The sequence below is a fragment of the Myotis nattereri genome (genome assembly GCF_964212035.1).
Source record: "Myotis nattereri genome assembly, chromosome: X".
In the NCBI taxonomy this organism is placed as follows: Eukaryota; Metazoa; Chordata; class Mammalia; order Chiroptera; family Vespertilionidae; genus Myotis; species Myotis nattereri.
Genome location: NC_138078.1, coordinates 26959610 through 26982700, shown reverse-complemented (window position 1 = coordinate 26982700; position 23091 = coordinate 26959610). Strand labels below are relative to the sequence as shown.

The 23091-nt window shown below is 43.9% G+C and overlaps 2 protein-coding genes across 2 annotated transcripts; both read left to right on the top strand.

Moving 5' to 3' along the window:
- Positions 1–595: 595 nt before the first annotated feature.
- Positions 596–1564, top strand: LOC308511603 (ferritin heavy chain-like; the record flags this gene model as incomplete). The annotated part of the gene is made up of 3 exons (XM_081081602.1): positions 596–641; positions 1016–1295; positions 1345–1564. The coding sequence occupies 3 exons, from the start codon at positions 596–598 to the stop codon at positions 1562–1564; spliced, it is 546 nt and encodes a 181-aa protein (XP_080937728.1).
- A 5567-nt stretch (positions 1565–7131) lies between these two features.
- LOC308511602 (protein FAM47E-like) lies at positions 7132–8781 on the top strand (the record flags this gene model as incomplete). Its single annotated transcript, XM_081081601.1, has 2 exons — positions 7132–7845; positions 7939–8781. 2 exons carry the CDS (start codon positions 7132–7134, stop codon positions 8779–8781), a joined length of 1557 nt encoding a protein of 518 aa, XP_080937727.1.
- Positions 8782–23091: the final 14310 nt, after the last annotated feature.

The following is a 23091-nucleotide window of genomic DNA, read 5'->3' as shown; positions in this document are numbered from 1 at the left end:
AATTTCTTTTCTGATGTTTCACTATTGGTACATAACCATGCTATGGATTTCTGAACACTAATTTTTTATCCTGTAACTTTACTAAATTCATTTACCAGTTCTAATAGCATTTTGATGGAATCTCTAGGATGTCAGCGTTGAGACCATGGGAACTGTCCCCCTTGGGGGCAGACAGGGCGGGAGGAATGGGTGTCTGGGCTGTGCTGAGAGATGGAGAGGAGACAGAGTAAAGGGCGGGAAGGCCAGTTCCCAGGCGGGAAGATGGGAGGCGGAGGGTCGGTGAGGCTGTGGAGGCCGGGCTCTGCCCGCAGAGAGGGGGGCCTTGATGGTGAACAGGAGGAAGTGGAGGTCGCTGGCGTCACCAGGCCGAGGACGGGGTCAGGCTGTGGGAACTGTGGGAGCGGACGCTGACGTCATTCCGATGAAGCGTTGGGATTCATGCTGAGGCAACAAGGATTCCCCAAAAGGGCTGGGCGGCGGTTAAGGACACAACCACATCGGGACCACATTCACCCAAGCTGCTCCGAGAAACCAAGTGCGGTTGACGTCCTGACAGCGGTCGCACTGGTCCTCACGGGTCACACTTTAAAACGCCATGAAGGCCAGGGCCCAGCATGAGACGGGCATGGAATCCGGAGAAGGTCGGCGCTGCCCGCCTCCTCGGCCCCCCTCAGCCCCCCTGTGAGGCCCCCGCCCCTCCCCCAGGCCCCTGAGTAACGGTCACTGCTTCCGGTCCCCGCAGAGCCAACCGCCACCGCCAGCGGCCCGCAGCCTCCTGCGTGTCTTGTCCTTTCCGCCGCCTGTCTCCGGTGCCCTGCCCTCACCCGGCACCCTCCGAGACCCCAGCCGCCTGTCTCCGGTGCCCTGCCCTCACCCGGGACCCTCCGAGACCCCAGCCGCCTGTCTCCGGTGCCCTGCCCGCACCCGGGACCTTCTGAGACCCCAGCCGCCTGCACCTGTGACCGGCCGGCCTCCTCCACTCCGCCTGGGCCTCTGACCGCTCCTGCGCCTGCAGACATGGCCACTCCTCCGCCCTCCTCTGAGCGCCAGCGCTACCATCCAGACTGCGAGGCCGCCATCAACCAGCAGATCGGCCTGGAGCTCTACGCGGCCTCCGTGTACACCTCCATCGCCGGCTACTTCCAGAGGCCCGACCGGGCCTGGCAGCAGGGCTCCCAGTACTTCCGGAAGCGGGCCCTCAAGAAGAGGGAGCAGGCGGAGCGGCTGGTGTGGCTGCAGAGCCAGCGCGGGGGCCGGGTCCTGCTGGAGGACGTCCCCCGGCCGCAGCAGCACCAGTGGGACAGCAGCCTGATGGCCCTGGAGCAGGCCCTGCTCCTGGCGAAGAGTGGACCAGGGCCTGCGGCACCTGCACCGCCGGGCCACCCACCGGGAGGACGCCCACCTGTGCGAGTTCCTGGAGAGCCACTGCCTGCACCCACAGGCGGCCTTCCTCCAGGAGCGGGGCGGCCACATCAGCCAGCTGCGCCAGATGCAGGCCCCCGAGTCCGGCCTGGAGGAGGACCTGCTCCACAAGCTCACCCTGGGCGACGGAGAGGAGCACTGACCGGGACTGTCTTCCCGAGAGCCGAGGGGGCCTCCCTGCCCCGTGCCCGGATGCCCATGGCCACATTGCCCGTGCCAAACGGGCACCTCAGTTCCATGTTCAAGGTCCGCTGTCTCTTCAAATAAAGTCATTGGTTCTTAAATAAATAAAGGTCTTTCTCTGATTCCTCTGAGCAAATACGTTTACTTTTAAAACCGGTATCCAGGAGTCTCCACCCAGGCCTCAATTAGGTGCAGCTCGGGACCCTAGATGGAGAGAGGAGGGATTCCATAGGACCCTTAGGGAGGGAGGAGGGATTCCATAGGACCCTGATGGAGGGAAGAGGGATTCCATAGGATCCTGATGGAGGGAGGGAGAAGGGATTCCATAGGATCCTGATGGAGGAGGGAGAAGGGATTCCATAGGATTCTGGATGGAGGGAGGAGGGATTCCATAGGACCCTGGATGGAGGGAGGAGGGATTCCATAGGACCCTGATGGAGGGAAGAGGGATTCCATAGGACCCTGATGGAGGAGAGAGGAGCGATTCCATAGGACCCTGATGGAGCGGGGAGAGAGGTGGGATTCCATAGGACCCTGGATGGAAGAAGAGAGGAGGGATTCCATAGGACCCTGAAGGAGGGAGGAGAAAGGAGGGATTCCATAGGACCCTGGATAGAGGTAGGAGGGACTCCTTGGGATACTGATGGAGAGAGGGGGGATTCCATAGGACCCCGATGGAGGGAGGAGGGATCACATAGGATCCTGATTGAGGGAAGAGGAGTTATTCTATAGGATCCTGATGGAGGGAGGAGGGATTCCATGGGACCCTGATGGAGGAGGGGTGAGGGAATCCATAGGATCCTGATAGAGGGAGGAGGGATTCCATAGGATCCTGATGGAGGGAGAAGGGATTCCATAGGACGCTGGAAGGAGGGAAGACAGATTCCATAGGACCCTGACGGAAGGAGGAAGAGGGATTCCATAGGACCCTGATGGAGGGAAGAGGGATTCCATAGGACCCTGATGGCAGTTAGAAGTGGGATTCCATAGGACCCTGATGGAGGGAGGAGGGATCCCATTGGATCCTGATGGAGGGAAGAGGAGGTATTCTATAGGACCCTGATGAAGGGAAGAGGGATTCCATAGGATCCTGATGGAGGGAGGAGGGATTCCATAGGACCCTGGATGGATGGAAGACAGATTCCATAGTACCTTGATGGAGGAGGGAGGGGGATTCCATTGGATCCTTATGAAGTGAGGAGGGATTCCTTAGGACCCTGATGGATTGAGTAAGGATTCCATAGGACCCTGATGGAGGAGGAGGTGTTCCATGAGACACTGGAATGAGGAGGAGGTATTCCATGGCACATGGGAAAACAAAATTAACCTACTCCTTATAAACAATGTATATGTGGGTGTAGTCAGGTGGATGGTCTTCGGCCCTTTGAATGTGGATGAATGTTCATGCTAAATGTATAAAACATATCCTTAAAATCACAGGTGTGCTTGACTCTGGAAAAAAGGGTGAATAGAATAGAATTGGGCAGGGATTAAAAGAAAGGATTCTTGTATTTAACCTACAGTTTTGGTTTACTAAAATATGCAAATATTAACATTTTTTAACATCTGGATAGCAAGATGGCGACCCTTTACTCTAAGGTCAGAGTAAATGAAATTGCAACACTGTGGATGGTACTTGGTCAATTGTGAGAGCAAATAGCTGCTGTGTGAATAGCAGATCTGTTTTAACTTGCTCAGCTCAAACCCTCCCCCACCCTTACTTACACAGAACAGTAAAGGTCTTTGGCATCTGAGCCTTTTAATCTCCCCAAACTACACTCCAAGACAGTGAATGTATGTAAGACAATTACAGACCTGCAGAGAAGGGAAACAATAGGACACATTTTCCTAGAAGGAAAAAACACTAGTGTTCCAATGTGAGAAATATTGTGCTTGCTTTGGCATCAGAAAGTGTTTCTATCCTACCAGTAAGCTCCATGCCATGTATCCCCAAAGGAGAAAGAAACTGAATAACTGACACACTCCACTCTCCCATTTTGAGCAAAACCCTAGTAGTGAAATGGACATCACAATTCTAGATCTGATCCATGCTACTTACCGAGGTGAATCAAGTAAGTCCTTTATTCATACATATAAATGAAAACGGTTTTCCAGATGTATGAGGAGGGTAAAATAGAAGATCAAAATAAAAACACAAAACTATGTCATTTTGGGGGGAAACTCAGATAAAATATTGAAATAAAAGATAATTTTACCAAAAATTCCTATTCTCAGAATTTTAAGGGAAGAAAATAGATTTACAAAATTAAAATAAAAAGTCTATTATAGAAGGAAACAATTAGAGGACAGATGAAGTACTTGCAAGATAGTAATATTTGCAACAGCATGGATTGACCTGGAGAATATTATGTTAAATGAAATAAGCCAGTCAGAGAAAGGTCAAATATCACATGATCTCACTCATATGTGGAATCTAATGAACAAAATGAATCCATGAACAAAATAGGTCCAGAAACAATGTCATTTTGATTTTTTTTTAATAAATGAAAACTGAAAGGGGAAGTTAGTGAAATAATCTGATGTTGAAAAATATTGCTACATTACAAGGTATCAGAATTATCTTAAATGTGCTTATTATAAGTGATCAAAGTTATGGTAACAACTACCTGTGAGACTCAATCTTCACATGCTGTCTATTTAAGAAGCAAAAAATGGGACAATTTAGAAAGGTAAGTACTCTACATCAGTAATCATTCTTCTGAAATATTTGCTTTGGGAGATGGTAAACAACTACAGCAGGCTCATTTTCAATAGCCATATTTCCTAATGTTAACTGCCATAGCCAGAGTCGGATGAATACTTGGAAGATGCTGACGTTCATACAGTAATGTAACCTCTTGTATTTAAGAGTGAAGGGAGCTCTAGAAATATTATTTGGAACTCCTGATGCTCATTCATTATATTTCATGGGCTAATCATATATATATATATATATATATATATATATATATATATATATATTCATTTTAGAGAGATAGGGAGAGGGAAAGAGGGATAGAAACATCAGTGATGAGAGAGAATCATGGATCAGCTGCCTCTTGTAGGCCCCTACTGGGGATTGAGCCTTCTTGCCCGCACCACCTGGGAATGTGACCTTCTCCAAAATGTTACCTGGGACACTTCAGTCCCCAGGCTGAGGCTCTTGGCAAAACATTTGAGCTCTGCGTGTCAGCATTTTGAAAAAACCTAACTTAACTCTGGTGACATGTCACATATAGAAATTTTTTGACAGTTGCAACCACAGTAAAAAAAAGATTTATATTTTGGTATTTATTTTATGTATTTAAATGCCATTTAACAAAGAAAAATCAGCCAAAGAAATGAGTTCGTGTGTCACTTCTGACATGCTTGTCATAGGGTCTCCATCACTGCTATCAAATGATCCAAAACAGCCAGGATTCACTTGATAATTTCAATAACGGGTACATGTAATTTCTGTTGCACATCTATCTTTCCTCTGGAAAAAGAATATCTCATATGACAAATGGGGAAAATAGTGAACTTTTAAATGCGTTTGAATATACTGGGAATTACCTTTTGGCTAGTTGTCATTTTTCCTATGAAAATGTCACTTCGTTCTTATCCTTAAATGGAGGAATTCTCCCTGTGCTTCATACTGCAGGAGACAATAATATTAATATTAATAATGATATTAATAATAATACTAATTTACAAGCAATAATTTCTAGAATAGAAACCAGATGCATGTTGCTGCCATGGTTGACGAATTCCATCTAATCTATAATTTGTGTATTAGTGTATTATTGGCTATGACCAAGAAAAAGCCATGCCGCATTGAAATTGTAAAACACCTAATGCTACATGCTAAGGACTTTACTATTTATTTTTTGGAATTTGAAGTAGATGATTATCCTGAGTATTAGGGGAAAAAAGAAAAATAGATTGGTATGGATTTTAAAAGAGGCATTTGTTTCAATAATGCGGGTGTGATCTACCATTTCTAATCATGGAGAACAGAAAGAATTGACGGTACCAGGAGATGGACAGCCCGACTTCACAAAGGGCTGTCCATCTCCTGAAGATGTGAACACTCATGGCCCTCGGGCGGGCTTTCTCCCCATGATAGTTCGGAAGCCGTGGTAGACCTTTGCAAAGGCAGACTCACAAATTGATGGAGACGAAACAAAAAAAGTTGATCATATTTTCTCTTCTGGCCAAAGTAGAGTAACAGGTATCAGATTTATGCCCTGGAGCACGTGAAAAAATAATGAAAGAAAATAAGATAAAATTATGAAAGACACTGGACATCAGGAAGCAGGGACAGATGCCTCACAGATAGGAAATAAATGAGGTGACTCCTATGATGGCTCCACATTCCTTCTGTTTCTAGGCCACAGCTCAGAGAGGTCACGCTATGTAAAGGAGATGGAGCTAAGACACCACAGAGAACAAGGTGGGTAGAGATCTCAAGGCAGACAACCAGAGAGCAAAATGAGAGAAAGAGACGGAACTCTAGAATCTTGCACCCCACAAGAATGATTCAGGGGATTACTGATCAGCTCGTGTGTGAATATTAGAAGCCAGGAAAGAAACCACTGGAAAGGATTCTTGATAACTGATACTCACACAGGGCCTGCAATAGTGACCTTTACTGTCAGCCAGACTAGAAGATCTCTAGATGCACAGGCATTGAATAATTTACATGGAAGGGTCTTGCTTCAGTAGTGAGGAACAGTTAATTAACCATACCACATGGTCTAACAGTATTTAGCCATGTACTATCACAGGGAACTGCTCTGGTTATTTAAATCAAATCTTAAAAAGGATCCCAAAGAATCAAGCTCTTTCCAAGAAACACAACAGTATCTAAAAAGGGCAAATATTATTTGTAAAAAGAAAATGGATGGTGAACAACACATGGGTTTTAAGTAAAGACAGGATCCGTAGTAGGGCACTGACCTATCCTTTGTCCTCAGGCTTTACTATGGCACTGTTTTCCTGATTATGTTGAAATGTTGCCTTAAAAGATAATTGATCTTGATTTCTGAGGGGGATTTGGGGTGCCATCTTAAGTTGTATACCCAATGCCTCACTCACTTCACCCATATTTGGGCAGATATCAAAACCTGACGGCTGTGAGTACATAGAAAAAACATGGTTCTCAGAAGCTCCCGCCTTTCAATTGTTACCTATAATTTATCCAGGAGAAATGAAAGTACTTGTATGAAGATGTGAACACGTGAAATATTCGTGACCCCTTGATTTCCAAACAGCTTCAAACTGGAATCAGTCCAAAAGTCCATCAAAAGATGAATGGGGAGCTGACCTGTGGAGGAGTGCCCATACACGGGAACAGTTCTGTACCACAAGCAAGAATGCAACCTTGCCGGCCATCCCCGGACAATGCAGGCTGTGCAGGGGCACGTGCTGACCCACCTCGGGAAAGAATAAGCATGAGTCAGCACCAGGCAATGGTCTCCTAGCAACGGGGCCGCTGGGACAACAAACCCCTGAAGCCACTGGGCGCCCTGGGCCAAGGGCGCCATGGCGTGCCAGAAGTGGCCCTTACCTGAGCCCCACAAGGGGTGGCTGTTAAAGTCGGACCTGAGGAAGAAGGCGCTCATAGAGTCAGGGCTGATCAAGCCGTGGCAGTCAGGGCCGAAGCTGGACAAGAAGCCGGAGCCCAGCAAGAAGTGGCTGCTAGGGCCAGGACCGCTGGAGCCCGTGCCCCTGGGCATGAAATGTAAGCCCTGGTTCAAGGACAGGGACAGGTTGCCTTCCCGCTATCTCTCCAGGCAGAACAACAAGCTTGGGAAGTGCCCCACCTCCATGGACAGCCGGCGGTGGGTATTTGTGAAGGAGGGACTGGACGACTTCAGAACGGGCTGTCCATCTGCTGAAGATGTGATCACTCGTGGCCCTCGGGAAGGCTTTCTCCCCATGATTGCTCATAGAATTCCCCGCCCTCCGCCCAAAAAGATTCACAGGCAGCCGCCCACGGGAGCGGACCTGTGTTCCAAGCTCTCGCCAGCCCAGCGAGCACGGAAGGCCTTTGTAGAGAACATTGAAGCCAGCCTGACCCAGCATTCCTTGGTTAACTGCCCGAATCTGGAGGAAGCTCTCCCTCCAGACCTCCTGCTCAAGGTCCTGGAAGTGCTAGATCCTGACAGGAAGATGGAGGACACGTGGGCGTATTGTGAGGGCACCAAGGAAAGAAAGAAGACCCCCACACACCTGTGTGAAGAACATCCTGAGGAGGTCAACCTGGAGCCTCCCCAGGCAGTGAACCTGGAGCCTCCTCAGGCAGTGAACTTAGAACCTCCCGAGGCATTGAACCTGGTGCCTCCCCAGCCACTGAACCTGGAGCCTCCCCAGGCAGTGTACCTTGAACCTCCCGAGGAAGTCCACCTGCAATCTTTCAGGAAGCTCAACCTGGGACTTCCGGAGGAGGACAACCTGGAACCTGAAGACCAAGCCTACGTGGAAACGGCCAAGGAGAGTCTCCAGTCATATTTATTCAGTTTGTTTCCTGAGGAAGAGACAAATGCAGCATGCACAACGGATATCCCCAAAGATCCTGGGCTCCAAAAATCAAGAAGAAGAATTCGTGAATTCTGCAGATGGATCGATGATAATTTTGGAGACATAGGCATTGACGAAGAGGACCTCATGAAACAGTTTCAAGTTGAGTTAGAGGTCCCACTCACCCATAATGCAGTCAAAATAAAGAAAATAAGCCAGCTTCCTTTGAATATAAGGCCCTGCAAACAGCTAGATGACATACAGCAGAGAAAATTCTCCCTGCAGGAAGGTAACTGTGAAAGGAAACTCCGCAAACAACAAGACCCTTATAAACCCAAACGGGAGAAGATAAGGTATGGAGCATGGTACCTGGACCCCAAATCCTGGAAAAAGCTGGTCAATGACCAGCCCTTTCCCGACCCTAAAGCCATCCCTGACAAGGAACATTTGACCGATGGAAGGCATCTTGAACCAGACATTATTGATGAACTTTATGGACCAATTGCTTTCAAAGATTTCATTGTAAGCAAAGGCTACAGGATGCCAGGTGTGATTGAGAAGATGTTTATGAGGAAGAGATGGAACTATGAGTCTGTGAAGACTCCTATACACCGAGTAATGAAACTCCTCTCCAAACCCAAAGAGGAGGATTCAGGGGACAAAGAGGATTAGACAATTTTATATTTACTACTCACTTGTCTAGTGTGTCTCTCTCATTTTAACCCCAGTCAGAATTCACCATGAGTGCCTCACTGTGTATGGACAATTTGATTCCACAATATCTGTAAATTTAACACCTATTGGTAATAAAACTTTCTGTATGAGCTTCTGCTTGGGTTCATCAATGTGTTATGTATTTTACCAACTATGAAGTCAATACTTACATATACTCCTCTTGGTTTTTATTGCATTAGGAGTATTATATTTTCATTTCAATTATTCATTAAAAATAACCATAAATAAAAGAATTACTTAAAAAGGATCTTCTTGCCCAGCCGATGGGGTTCCGTGTTTGAACATTGACCTAAGAAGCAGGAGGTCATGGTTTGATTGCAGGTCAGGGCATATGCCTGGGGTGCAGGCTCAATCCTCAGTCGGGGTGCAACCAGGCTGTAGCTGATTAATGATTCTCTCTCAACTTTGATCTTTCGCTCTGTAAAAATTCTATATAATTAAATCCAGTGATGGAAATGTTAGAACAACCAGAACAACGAGAGACCAGAACAACTGCCGCCACTTGCCCCAGCTGGTCCCGCCCCCAGAGGGGATCCCACCCTGGTCAGCCTGCAAACCACCCTCAGCCCCTCGCCCCAGCCAGCCCCACCCCCTGGTGGAGACCTCCTACCCCAATCGGGGCCCCCATCAGGGCAGGTTGGCCAGCCCAGCTGTGCACTGGGCCTCTTTCCTTTATAATAAAAGGGTATTATGCATATTGACCCTAATGGTGGAAGAACCAGAATGACTGCTCCACCAGTCACTATGAGGCGCACTGACCACCTCTCAGTTCCTTTCCCCAGTCGGCAAGCTCCAAATTCCCAATGGTGAAAGGGGAACCGGGGTTGGGTGGTGGGGGATGCGGGTGGCACCAGGCCTAGGCCCCCACCCCACCAGTCACCCCACACACAGAGGGCAACCATGGCAGTTGTGGGGCAGGCGAGCAGACAGAATGGCTGACCTCTCAGTTCTTCCCCTTGGCCGGCAGGCTCCAATCACCCAGTGGCGAATGGGTTACTGGTGGTGGGTGGCGGCGGGGTATGTGGCTGGCTGCAGGCAGCTGAGGGAGATGGCCCTGATCGCAGGCCAGGCCTAGGGACTGTACCTGTGCATGAATTTCTTGCACCAGGCCTCTAGTATATTTATAAAAAATTATGCCAGCTACTGCATGGGATGAATCTCAAAATAATTGTGCATAATGAAAGAACTGTATCGCTCTAATAATATTCAAGTTATAATGCATTATGACAATTATTTTGTTAAGCACAACTTGTAACCCATAGTCAAAGTAACTTTATATATTGTTTGTGAATTATCTATGGCTACCTTTGCACTACAACATGAGAATTTAGGAATTGTCACAGAGATCATATAGCCTGCAAGCCTAAAATATTTCCTATCTGAATTTTTACAGTAAAATTTACTGTCACCCTAATCTAGAAGAAAAATATATTCAAACATATATTAAATCAATGATGCCACACTTTAGCTGAACAGAAGATAATACATACTCATCTATGGAATAGAATCAAGTGAAATATTTTTATAAAAATAAATATTTAGTTAGACCTGTTTGAACACTTTTCAAATCTGCCTATTAATTTCAATATTCTTAGGGTCAAAAATCCCTGAGGCAAATCATCATATAGGCCAGTGGTTCTCAACCTGTGGGTCGCGACCCCTTTGGGTGTCAAACAACCCTTTCAAAGGGGTCGCCTAAGACCATTGGAAAGCACATGTATTATTACATATTTTTTGTGTGATTAATCACTATGCTTTAATTATGTTCAATTTGTAACAATGAAAATACATCCTGCATATCAGATATTTACATTACGATTCATAACAGTAGCAAAATTACAGTTATGAAGTAGCAGCGAAAATAATTTTATGATTGGGGGTCACCACAACATGAGGAACTGTATTAAAGGGTTGCAGCATTAGGAAGGTTGAGAACCACTGGTATAGCCCCTGTTTCTTGTGATGTCTCTCCATGTGATGATTTGTCATACAGAGATTCCCCATGACTCCAAAAATGTGGGTGTTAAATGTTAGGTACGGCAGCCTGAACATGATAAAGACAGACTAACTTTCTTCCCAACTGAAATGGCTAATTAATTCAATGGGATGTACACAAAGGTGGGTTGGCCAGGAAATGTGTTTTGTATATCCATAATATTTTTCAATCTTTTTAATTGAATGCTTTACTGTGGGGGCTGCACTTGCCGCTTTATCACCATCCTCATCCCATATTAGTAAGTCTTTGATCCATTTTACACAGTTAAATGACCTCCCTGGCCCACATGGGTATTTGAGTTTATAACCTTTGAGCAAGAATCAGAATCTTCCCTGATGTCACTAGAGTCTATAAATTATGAAAACATTTTCACTAAAATCATTAATTCTTGCAAATGAGGCTATTATCATCCTTCTGTTTGTGAGCCACCAGAAATACCTATATTTCGTGATTATTGTTAGCATTAATGTTAGGATTGAGTTATAGAATAAAGAATAAGAGAATTCTATAGCTCCACTAATATTAAAATTATTAAGGAATTTATTATGACAATTATTTTGTTAATCAAAAGTTGAAATCTGTAGCCAAGTTAATTTAAGTCTCATTTAATAATAAAATTGTGATCACCTTTGTTAGGATTGCATCAAGGCCCAAAACCTGATTGGATCCTACTAAACAAAAATTGTAGGATAACCTTTGGGTGTTTTGTTTTATCATTGCTCCCTATAGAATATATTTAAATTTTCTTATTATAGTCATAAAAATTCACTGTGAAAGTGTATATCTTTTAAAAAATATTTTTATTGGTTTCAGAGAGAAAGGGAGAGGGAGAGAGAGAATCATCAATGATGAGAATCATTGATCAGCTGCCTCCTGCATGCCCCCTACTGGGGATTGAGCCTGCAACCCCAGGCATGTGCCCTGCCCAGAAATTGAAAGATGACCTCCTGGTTCATGGATTGACACTCAAGCACTGAGCCTTGCCAGCTGGGCTGAAAGCATATTTCCGTATCATATAACAGAGCTGTAGAACACCAAGGAGCTTCAAGTGCTGAAAATCTCCTGTGCAAAACTGATAGGTGAATAAAACTGCCCAGCACCACCAAATATCCTCCCATTTCTATTCAAGTGCAAGTAATCTTTGCATGCCATGAATATCAACTTAAAAGTCACTCATAAATGTCACATGAAAAATCAAGCAACTTCTTTACATTTTAAAAATAACAGCTAAACCTGTCTGTGATGTGACAAGTTATAGCTAGAAAGATTTGTAGTGCAGATCTAGAGTGCACTTCTGCTTGCCTTCATAAAGAAAGCCACATGTAAATGGCACTATATGTATATAGAATTTCATCTTGATAGGACAGGACTGATACATGCTTAATTTAAATTTTTTATTTTAAATGAAGTCTGTCTGTGAGTATTGTGAACCTGAGGAACCAGGTCTTTTCTATGTATTTTTGTAAGTCAAGGTCTAGAATGTCTCTCTGACCTAGACTATTCAGAATAATTAAGTTTACATCACCATTGTATCTTAATTCTGCATTGGTTTCCAAACTAGTCTTTCTTCTACTTCAGTATATTTTTCAACAATGCAAATCTGGTCCAATTCACAAGCTTGCTAAATCTCCAGGCTAATCAATAACATATCTATTTACATAGGCACACCTCCCACACACATACTGCCATACAAACATGCTCCTACATTACAGACGCCAGTCCACATGTGCTTTCACACCTCTATGGCTTTGTATAGGGTCCTTCCTACTGTTAGGTCTTCACTCAAGCCACTGTAATCCGGTCTTAATGCTCTCTCCTCCAGAGCCAATTTTTTGATTGGTTTTATCAAGACCTTGTTTTTAGACAGCTGCCTTTTTCTAAAGAACTCACTCTAATTTCCAAGAGAAGTGAGTCACTAATGGCTGCAAAATCTGGGAAATACCCAGACATATTTATTCAGACATTAAAGAGGCCAATATTATATTCTCTGGCTCAGGATTATGTAGTTGCTGTGGGTCTCCATTCAAGCCTGGGGATACGTGCAGCAGCATTCATCCTTACACATTCATTGTTCAGGTCCATAAAATTTGCTTTTCCACATTTTGGTTTTGTGACCTTGCTTTTCCCAGAACATGTCTCCTTATCTATGAAATGGAAACCTTATCATTCAACTCAAATTTTGGTGAGAATTAAAGGGTTACTTTACACAAGTGCCTAATACCACAAGCATCCCAGAATGATGCACAGCATATATTTGTGGAAGAGGAGGAGGGGGAGAATAGAAAGGAGAGTGCTACAAAGTCACCAAGAAGCCAAGGCAAAAAAGTTGTCATGGTGCTTATCCTGTGTGATAGCTTTCAATTGCAGTTGACTCAATCTTACCTGTTGACTAAGATGAAACAATGTATTTTCAAAATAAGTCATCAGTAAAGCTTCCTATTGGCTTTGGTGATGGCTACGTCCAGCAAAATAAACTTTCATGGAGACATTATATGGGGTTCTCTGCTGCTCTAATTAAGTGCATTGGTATTAGTTGTCCTACAGAAACAAACAGAAACAGTGCTTGATCCATTTGAATCTTTTAACCCCAGAGAAAGTAGGAAACATTACCTGACCTCAAATTTGTACTTTTTAGGAAAGGAAAGTCAGAAGAGCCTAATATATAATTGTGTTAGCATAGCCTCATGAAGTTTTCAAAGCCTGTTCACAGTCTTTAACTTCTGCTTTTGTTTTTCAGGTTCACAACATAAAGATTTCCAAACAAATATTGTAATAATCAATTGTATTATATTATCACAAATGGAGTAACAGAACCTTAGAAGAATTTTGCTCTAGGAACATGTAGTTTAATAAAGACAAAGGACTTTTTTTTTTTTTATCTCTGACAGTCTAAGGAGTTTTAAGTGCATCAGGCCATCATGTCTCATTAGTTAAGCATCGACCCATAAAACAGGAAGTCACGGTTTGATTCCTGTTTGGTGCACATGCCTGGATTGTAGCTTAATCAATTATTCTCTCTCATCATTGATTTTTCTTTGTCTACCTCTCCCTTCCCCTCTATGAAATCAACCAAAACATACTTAAAATGAATATTAAAAGCACAACCTTTGGAGTTGGCAGAAATACGTTCATAGTGCAGCACAGCCATGTTCTTATCCTATGATTACAGGCAAAATACTTCACAGAATATTTTATCTCAAATGTGTAATAACCATGCTTATTTCACCCAGGGTTTTTAAAATATATTTTTATTTATTTCAGAGGATAAGGGAAAAGGAGACAGAAGGAGAGAGACATGACTGATAAGAGAGAATCTTTGATTGGCCACCTCCTACATGTCTCCCACTGGGCATGGAGCCCATAACCCAGGCATGTGCTCTGACCTTAAATCAAATCATGACATCTGGGTTCATAGGTCAATGCTCAACCTCTGAGCCTCTCCCTGCCAGGCTTTAAAGATTAAATGATGTAGGAATGCCTTTATATGTCTTGGTGATCAATTAAATTTCCCTGTTCATCACTTGGTAATGAGGCTAAACATGAAATACCTCTTTGCTTTAAATTATCAGTGTAAAAAAGAAGCTTACGTCAACATCAGAAAAAGCTTGATTAATTTTATAAATCTAATATTTAGGCCTAATTTATACCACTACAGAACTACTGAACTGAATTTGAATATTGTACAATAATCTTTCATTTATATCTTAAATCAATAGACTAAACTTCATAGAAAATGTCAAGATATGAAATTGCTCCCAGGCAGAGATGCACAGTCCTTTTCTTTGTAACATAAATTTTCTGCTCAGTTAGAACTGTGTGAAGTGCTCCTTATTGAACATTAGAAGAGATATGATATCAGAAATATGTCCCTTGATAATATTTAAAAAACACATTTTCAGGCATTGGCCTGAAGATAAAATAACTTAATCAGAAACTTATGCCAATACAATTTAAAAACTGTCCACCTACTTTGTCATTTTCAAATTCTTCCTGAAGTGCTTGAGTAAGGAGGAAAGTAAGAACACATCGTGAATATTATAATGGATTCAATATATACCAATTATTGAGTGTCATAAAATAAAGACTAAAATTGCCCCTGATAAGTGTAATTCTGATCTAAATGTAAACGATGGAATCATATTCATTCTGTGCCATTAGAGGAGCAGAGATCAACCTCACTTCTTTCAACCCTAAAATTGGTTCTTAGAGAAAAAAGGGCGGGATCGTTTAATACAATGAAAATAATTGCATTTTTATTAGCTTTAAGGAATCATTTTTTATATATATATATATATATATATATATATATATATATATATATATATATATATATATTAGAGGCCCGGTGCAGAAAAATTTGTGCACTCGGAGGGGAGGGGGGGTCCCTCAGCCCGGCCTGTACCCTCTCCAGTCTGGGACCCCTTGGAAGATAATGACCTGCTGGTTTAGGCCTGCTCCCAGGTGGCAGAGGGCAGGCCAATCCCTAGGTGCAGCCCCTGGTCGTGCTCAGAGCAGGGCCGAGTGGGGAGTTGGGGCGCCACCCCCTGTCATGCACAGAGCAGGGTGGATTGGGAGATTGTGATGCCACCCTCAGTCATGCTCAGGGTAGGGCCGATTGGGGGGTTGGGGCACCGCCCCCTGTCACACTCACAGCAGGGTGGATAGGGACGTTGCTGTGCCACCCACTCCCGCAAAGAGCAGGGCCAATCAGGGGGTTGGGGCGCTGCCTCCTGTCACGCACAGAGCATGGCCCATCAGGGGTTTTGGGGCTCTGTACCCTGTCACACACAGAGCAGGGTAGATCAGGGGGTTTGGGAGCTCCCCCCTGTCACGCACAGAGCAGGACCCATCAGGGGGTTGGGGAGCTCCCCCCTGTCACTCACAGAGTAGGGCCAATAGTGGAGTTGGGGCAACACCTCCTGTCACACACAGAGCAGGGCTGATTAGGGGGTTGGGGCACCGCCACTGTCACACTCAGGGCAGGGTGGATGGGGAGGTTATGGCTCTACCCCATCACACACAGAGCAGGGCCCGTGGGGGGGAGGTTAGTGGTTGGGGCGCCGCACCCTGTCACACACAGAGCAGGGCCGATCAGTGGGTTGGGGAGATCCCCTGTATCAGGCACAGAGCAGGGCTGATCAGGAGGTTGTGGCCCCACCCCCTGTCACACACGGAGCCACAGAGCAATCAGGGGTTTTGGGCTCTGCCCCCGGTCATGCTGATCCCGGTGCCGGGAGGCATATTACCCTTTTACTATATAGAATTGAGGCCTGGTGCATGGGTGGGGGCTGGCTGGTTTGCCCTGAAGGGTGTCCTGGATCAGGGTGGGGGTACCCACTGGGGTTGCTGGCCAGCCTGGGTGAGGGGATAATGGCTGTTTGCAGCTGGTCACACACCCTTCAGGGTGGGGGTTCCCACTGGGGTGCCTGGCCCGCCTGGGTGAGGGGATGATGGCTGTTTGCAGCTGGTCACACACCCTTTAGGGTGGGGGTCCCCACTGGGGTGCCTGGCCAGTCTGGGTGAGGGGCTTGAGGGCTGTTTTCAGGCTGGCAAGTGACTGATACTCCCAAGCACTCCTTTTTTTCTTTTCTTTTTTTGTATTCTGCCCCAGCTTTAGCTTTGAGGCTTGGCTCCAGCTCTTAGGCCTCTGCTGGTGAAAGTAGGTTTCTGGCCTTTGCTTACAATGTTGCAATCTTGCTGGCTGAACCCTGGCGGAATAAAGCAGGTTTCTGGGGTTTTGTTTAGCTTCTATATTTGGTACATAGTTGCTTAGTGTTGCAGCTCAGAGGCCTGCAGCGGCAGGTGGGGAACGTTGGATTCCTCCGTCACTGAAGCAAGCAAGCCTCATGTTAGTTTCAAGCTGCCTGGCTGCCGGCCGCCATCTTGGCTGACAGTTAATTTGCATATTGCCCTGATTAGCAAATGGGAAGGGTAGCGGTTGTATGCCAATTACCATCTTTCTCTTTTATTAGATAGGATGGTAGTTGAAGAGTTCCTTATGATGACACAATACCTACATCAAAGGCAGCAGTGATAGTCTTCATTTCTCAATAAACACTTAGAGAAGTTGGCCTAATTACCATATAATTAACAAATTTGATACAAGAAGTGTTGGGGGCCAGAAGTAAGCTGGCAAGGTCCTTGTACCTAAAGAGACTAGCAAGGCTGGGACCCTTACCCACACAGTTTTCCCAGCCTTGTTTGGATGGCGATTATCAGTGGAATGAGAACAGCCTTTCATAGCTTACCAAGAAGTCTGTAACTATTTACTGAGACATGCTGTACTGAGAACTTGTCCTTCTGTTCTGTCCCTCCCTTAGAGATTAAGAGGAACAAAGAATACATTCCTCTTGACAGACTTCCTATTCAGTGTGTTGTGTATAAATAGGATTGTGTGGCTAATAAAGTTGCTTCAGTTCCTCGAGAGCTTTAGTCCTCCCGATCTCGCTTTCCTGTCTTTCTTTTTTTCTCAATTCCCACCTCCCTGCCTCAGCCCGGCTCAACCTGTCAGGCTGGCCCAGACGAAGAAGGTCTGAGTGATTATTATTGTAGGCATCCAGCAGGATGGGGTAAGGATGGCAAAATAGCAGAGCAACTGCCTAACACCAGAGGAAAAATTTTTAGTACATTTAATTATTGACTCTAAATTCACAATTTAAATGTGATATCCTGTGTCCTCTAGCTTGCAAATAAAGTATTTGTTTAAAGAAAACAACTGGCTCTAGATGATTGCTCAGTGGTTAGAGTATCGGCCTGGGGACTAAAGGGTCATGGGCTCTATTCTAGTCAAAAGCACATACCTTGGGTGTAGGCTTGATCCCTTGCCTCAGTCGGGGTGTGTGCAGGAAGCAACCAATCAGTGTGTCTCTCTCACATCAAAGTTTCTCTCTCTCTCTACCCTTCCCTTCCACTCTCTCTAAAAATCAATGACAAAAATAAACTTGGGTGAGAATTAACAAACAAACAAAAGAACCAACCATTCTGAGTCCTTAATTTCCAATTTTTTTTTCATGTGAGCAATTGACAACTACATGGAGTTTTACTTATATTGACTGTACCTTGTGTCCATGAGGAGGTATCATCTAAAAATTACTCAGACAAGACATGAAAACAATCTAAGTGTCCATTGACCAATGAATGGATACAGAAAATGTGTACACACACACACACACACACACACACACATTTCAGTCATGAAAAAAAAAAGGAGAAACTCCTACCATTTTGTAACATTAATGAACCTAAGGGGCATTTTTTTTTTCAGGTTGAGATTTTTAAATTCTGGAGGTAGGAGGGGTCAGCATGCTCAGGTGGGGAGGGTCCAGCCCAGCTTCTACAGCCCTCCCCTCCCCCCAGTGCATGCCCAGCCCCAATAAGTTACCCAGTTACTCAGCTGCACCCCCTCCTGAGTCTGTCTGTCCTTCTGCTCCACCCCAGACAGGGCTGACCAGGCTCAATACAAGTGCTGCTTGTCCCCAGCTTGTGGGCAGTGCCACATGGCAGGCTGGGGGCAGAGGAAGCAGCTGGGCTGAAATGGCAGAGGGGCGGCCCCTGGTTCTGAGGGGTCAGGACATGGAGAACCACTCCCTGGAAGCCAGGGGTCCAGCCCCACAGGTCTGTGCCTGGCGAAACAGCAGTCGGGTGGGGCATCCATCACACCTCCATGGCGGGGTCTGAGCCTCGGCCCTGCCGCTGTAGCTCCTCCTCCTGCTTCATCTTGGGCTTCTCGGTCCGGGTGTGCCACACCAGAAACCGGGTGCATTTGGCAGTCCGTGGCTCCAGGTCCTTGGGGTTCACCAGGTGGCTCAGGAGACTGCTCTCCAGGTGGCCTCGGGGAGCGGTTGCATCAGACTGGGCATTGGGCTTAGCCAACAGCAAGGCCAGGGCCACTGCAAATCCCGCCATATCCACTGGGAAGGGCCGGTTGGGCTCCCACGCCGTGGGAACTAAGTCAGAAGACAGAGAAAGCCAAATACTATGTGACATCATTTGTATGTGGCATCTAAAAACACAAAAGTCGTGGAAACAGAGTAGAATGGTGGCTGTCAGGGGCTAGAGAGTGGGGGAAATGGGCCAATGTCGGTCAAATGGTACAAATTTCCAGTTCAGATTAATAAGTTCTGGAAATCTCATGTACAGCACAGTGACTACAGTTAACAATACTGTATTATATATTTGAAAGTTTCTAAGAGAGTAGACCATAAATATTCTCACACACACACATCAAAATATTGTCATTGTGTAAGGTGATGAATATAATAACTAACCCTATTGTGGCAATCATTTCACAATATATACGTGTATCAAATCATCACAGTGTACACCTTAAATATACACAATTTTGTATATCAATTATATCTCAATAAATCTAGAAAAGTTTTTAATTAAAAAAATAACATTACTCAAATCTACTATATGGTGTATATTTGTAATCTTTCCCTCATTTTTAAAGTAAATTCAGCATTATGAACTATCAAATTTTTCATAGTATAGTACAAAATATCCATACCAGTCTTTAGTGGATCTACATTCAATGGACTAAAATAACTCTATAGGATCTGAACACTTCACACAGTTCTCTGTAATGACCAGAATGACCGGTCACTATGACTTCCACTGCAGCCAGCAAACTGGCCAATCAGGGTGGAGCCAGCTGGTCAACTGCTTTTTATTACACCATTATTATTGAGCCTTCAGGAGAAACAAAATTGTAATGGAAACATAGACAAAATATAAGGTTCCTTTACTGTTATTGTTGTTTTAGAGAGACAGGTGCTCTTAAAATTAAATAGCAGTTCAGGACAATAATATAAGAAATGTCTAAAGACTACTTTTTGAAGCTTGGTTCTACTGTCTCTGACTAATCTTTGGGATTTATGGATTCCAAAAGCTATTCATATGTTGGAAATTCCCTATCTACTAACACTTCTACCTGAAAAAATATAAATGAGATTTTAGTGACTAGCTGAAAAAAAAAATAACATGAAAGGGAAGAGATAAAGTATTATATTAGCCTTCCAAAATTATAGTAGAATCTAAACTTAAAAACTTGTATAAAACTTGAGGGTTTTTTTAAAAATATATTTTATTGACTTTTCACAGAGAGGAAGGGAGAGAGATAGGAGTTATAAACATCGATGATAGAGTTACATCGATCAGCTGCCTCCTGCACACTCTCTACTGGAGATGTGCCCGCAACCAAGTTACATGCCCTTGACTGGAATCAAACTTCGGACCTTTCAGTCTGCAGCCGACGCTCTATCCACTGAGCCAAACCGGTTACGGCAAAACTTGAGTTTTATACAAAAAAGAGACCACTTTTTTAGGTCAGCCTTTTAAAAACAATTGCTACCACATATTGATTGAAACCACTGAGTTAACTTTATTTTATTTTTTTAATTGCTTAAAGTATTACAAAGGGTATTACATATGTGTCCATTTTATCCCCCCGCCCTAGACAGTCGCCCAGCCTCCCCTATCCCCCAGTGTCTTATGTCCATTGGTTATGCTTATACGCATGCATACAAGTCCTTTAGTTGATCTCTTACCCCCCTACCTCCTGCCACCCAACCCTCCCCGGCCTTCCCGCTACAGTTTGACAATCTGTTTGAGGCAGCTCTGCCTCTGTATCTATTATTGTTCAAAAGTTTATGATGGTCTCTATTATCCATGAATGAGTGAGATCCTGTGGTATTTTTCCTTCATTGACTGGCTTATTTCACTTAGCATAATGCTCTCCAGTTCCATCCATGACGTTGCAAATGGTAAGAGTTCCTTCCTTTTTAGAGCAGCATAGTATTCCATCGTGTAGATGTACCACAGTTTTCTAATCCATTCATCTACTGATGGGCACTTAGGCTGTTTCCAGATCTTAGCTATGGTGAATTGTGCTGCTATGAACATAGGGGTGCATATATCTTTTCTGATTGGTGTTTCTGGTTTCTTGGGATATATTCCTAGAAGTGGGATCACAGGGTCAAATGGGAGTTCCATTTTCAGTTTTTTAAGGAAACTCCATACAGTCTTCCATAGTGGCTGCACCAGTCTGCATTCCCACCAGCAGTGCACAAGTGTTCCTTTTTCTCCACATCCTCTCCAGCACTTGTCGTTTGTTGATTTGTTGATGATAGCCAGTCTGACAGGTGTGAGATGGTACCTCATTGTTGTTTTGATTTGCATCTCTCAGATCATTAGTGACTTTGAGCATGTTTTCATATGTCTCTTGGCTTTCTGAATGTCCTCTTTTGAAAGGTGTCTATTTAGGTCCTTTGCCCATTTTTTGATTGGATTGTTTATCTTCCTTTTGTTAAGTTGTATGAGTTCCCTATAGATTTTGGAGATTAGGCCCTTATCAGATATGACATTGGCAAATATGTTTTCCCACACAGTGGGTTTTCTCGTTGTTTTGTTGATGGTTTCTTTTGCTGTGCAGAAGCTTTTTATTTTGATGTAGTCCCATTTGTTCATTTTCTCTTTAGTTTCAAGTGCCCTAGGAGTGTATCAGTGAAGAAATTGCTTCGGCATATGTCTGAGATTTTGTTGCCTTTGGATTCTTCTAGAATTTTTATGGTTTCCTGTCGTACATTTAAGTCCTTTATCCATTTTGAGTTTATTTTTGTGTATGGTGTAAGTTGGTGGTCTAGTTTCATTTTCTTGCATATATCTGTCCAATTTTCCCAACACCATTTATTGAAGAGACTATCTTGGCTCCATTGTATGTTCTTGCCTCCTTTGTCAAATATTAATTGAGCATATTGGTTCGGGCCGATTTCTGGGCTCTCTATTCTATTCCATTGATCTATATGCCTGTTCTTGTGCCAGTACCAGGCAGTTTTGAGAACAGTGGCTTTGTAATACAACTTGATATCTGGTATTGAGATCCCACCTACTTTGTTCTTTTTCAGGATTGCTGCAGCTATTCGGGGTCTTTTTTTATTCCAGATGAATTTATGGAGAGTTCGTTCTATATCTCTGAAGTATGCCGTTGGTATTTTAATGGGAAGTGCATTGAATTTATAGATTGCTTTGGGTAGTATGGACATTTTAATGATGTTGATTCTACCAATCCATGAACACAGTATGTTCTTCCATCTGTTTATGTCTTCCTCTATATCTTTTTTCAATGTCCTGTAGTTTTCTGAGTAGAGGTCTTTTACCTCTTTAGTTAAGATTATTCCTAGGTAGCTTAGTTTTTTTGGTGCGATGGTAAACGGGATTGTTTTTATAATCTCTCTTTCTGAAAGTTCACTATTGGTGTATAGAAATGCCTCAGATTTCTTGGGGTTAATTTTGTATCCTGCCACATTGCCAAATTCATATATTAAGTCTAGTAGCTTTTTGATGGAGTCTCTAGGGTTTTGTATGTATAATATCATGTCATCTGCAAATAAGGACAGTTTTACTTCCTCTTTTCCAATTTGGATGCCTTTTATTTCTTCTTCTTGCCGAATTGCAATGGCTAAAACTTCCAGTACTATGTTGAACAGGAGTGGTGAGAGGGGGCATCCCTGTCTTGTTCCTGTTCTTAGGGGAAATGGTGTAAGTTTTTGTCCATTGAGTATGATGTTGGCTGTGGGCCTGTCATATATGGCTTTTATTATGTTGAGGTATGATCCTTCTACTCCCACCTTGCTGAGAGCTTTTATCAAAAATGGGTGTTGAATTTTGTCAAATGCTTTTTCTGCATCAATTGATATGACCATGTGGTTTTTTTCTTTCAATTTGTTTATGTGATGTATCACGTTTATTGATTTGCGGATATTGTACCATCCTTGCATCCCTGGGATAAATCCTACTTGGTCATGGTGTATGATCTTTCTGATGTACTGCTGGATCCGATTTGCTAAGATTTTGTTGAGGATTTTGGCATCTATGTTCATGAGGGATATTGGCCTGTAATTCTCTTTCATTGTGTTGTCTTTACCTGGTTTTGGTATTAGGGTGATGCTGGCTTCATAGAATGAGCTTGGAAGTGTTCCTTCCTCTTGAATTTTTTGTAGTAGTCTGAGGAGGATAGGTTTTAGTTCTTCCTTGAATGTTTGGTAAAACTCCCCTGTGAAGCCGTCTGGTCCTGGGCTTTTGTTTGCTGGAAGCTTTTTGATGACTGCTTCAATTTCTTCCATAGTTATTGGCCTGTTGAGATTTTTAGATTCTTCCTGATTGAGTTTTGGAATGTTGTATTTTTCTAGGAATTTGTCCATTTCCTCCAGGTTGTCAAGTTTGCTGGAGTAGAGCTGTCCATAGTATTTTTT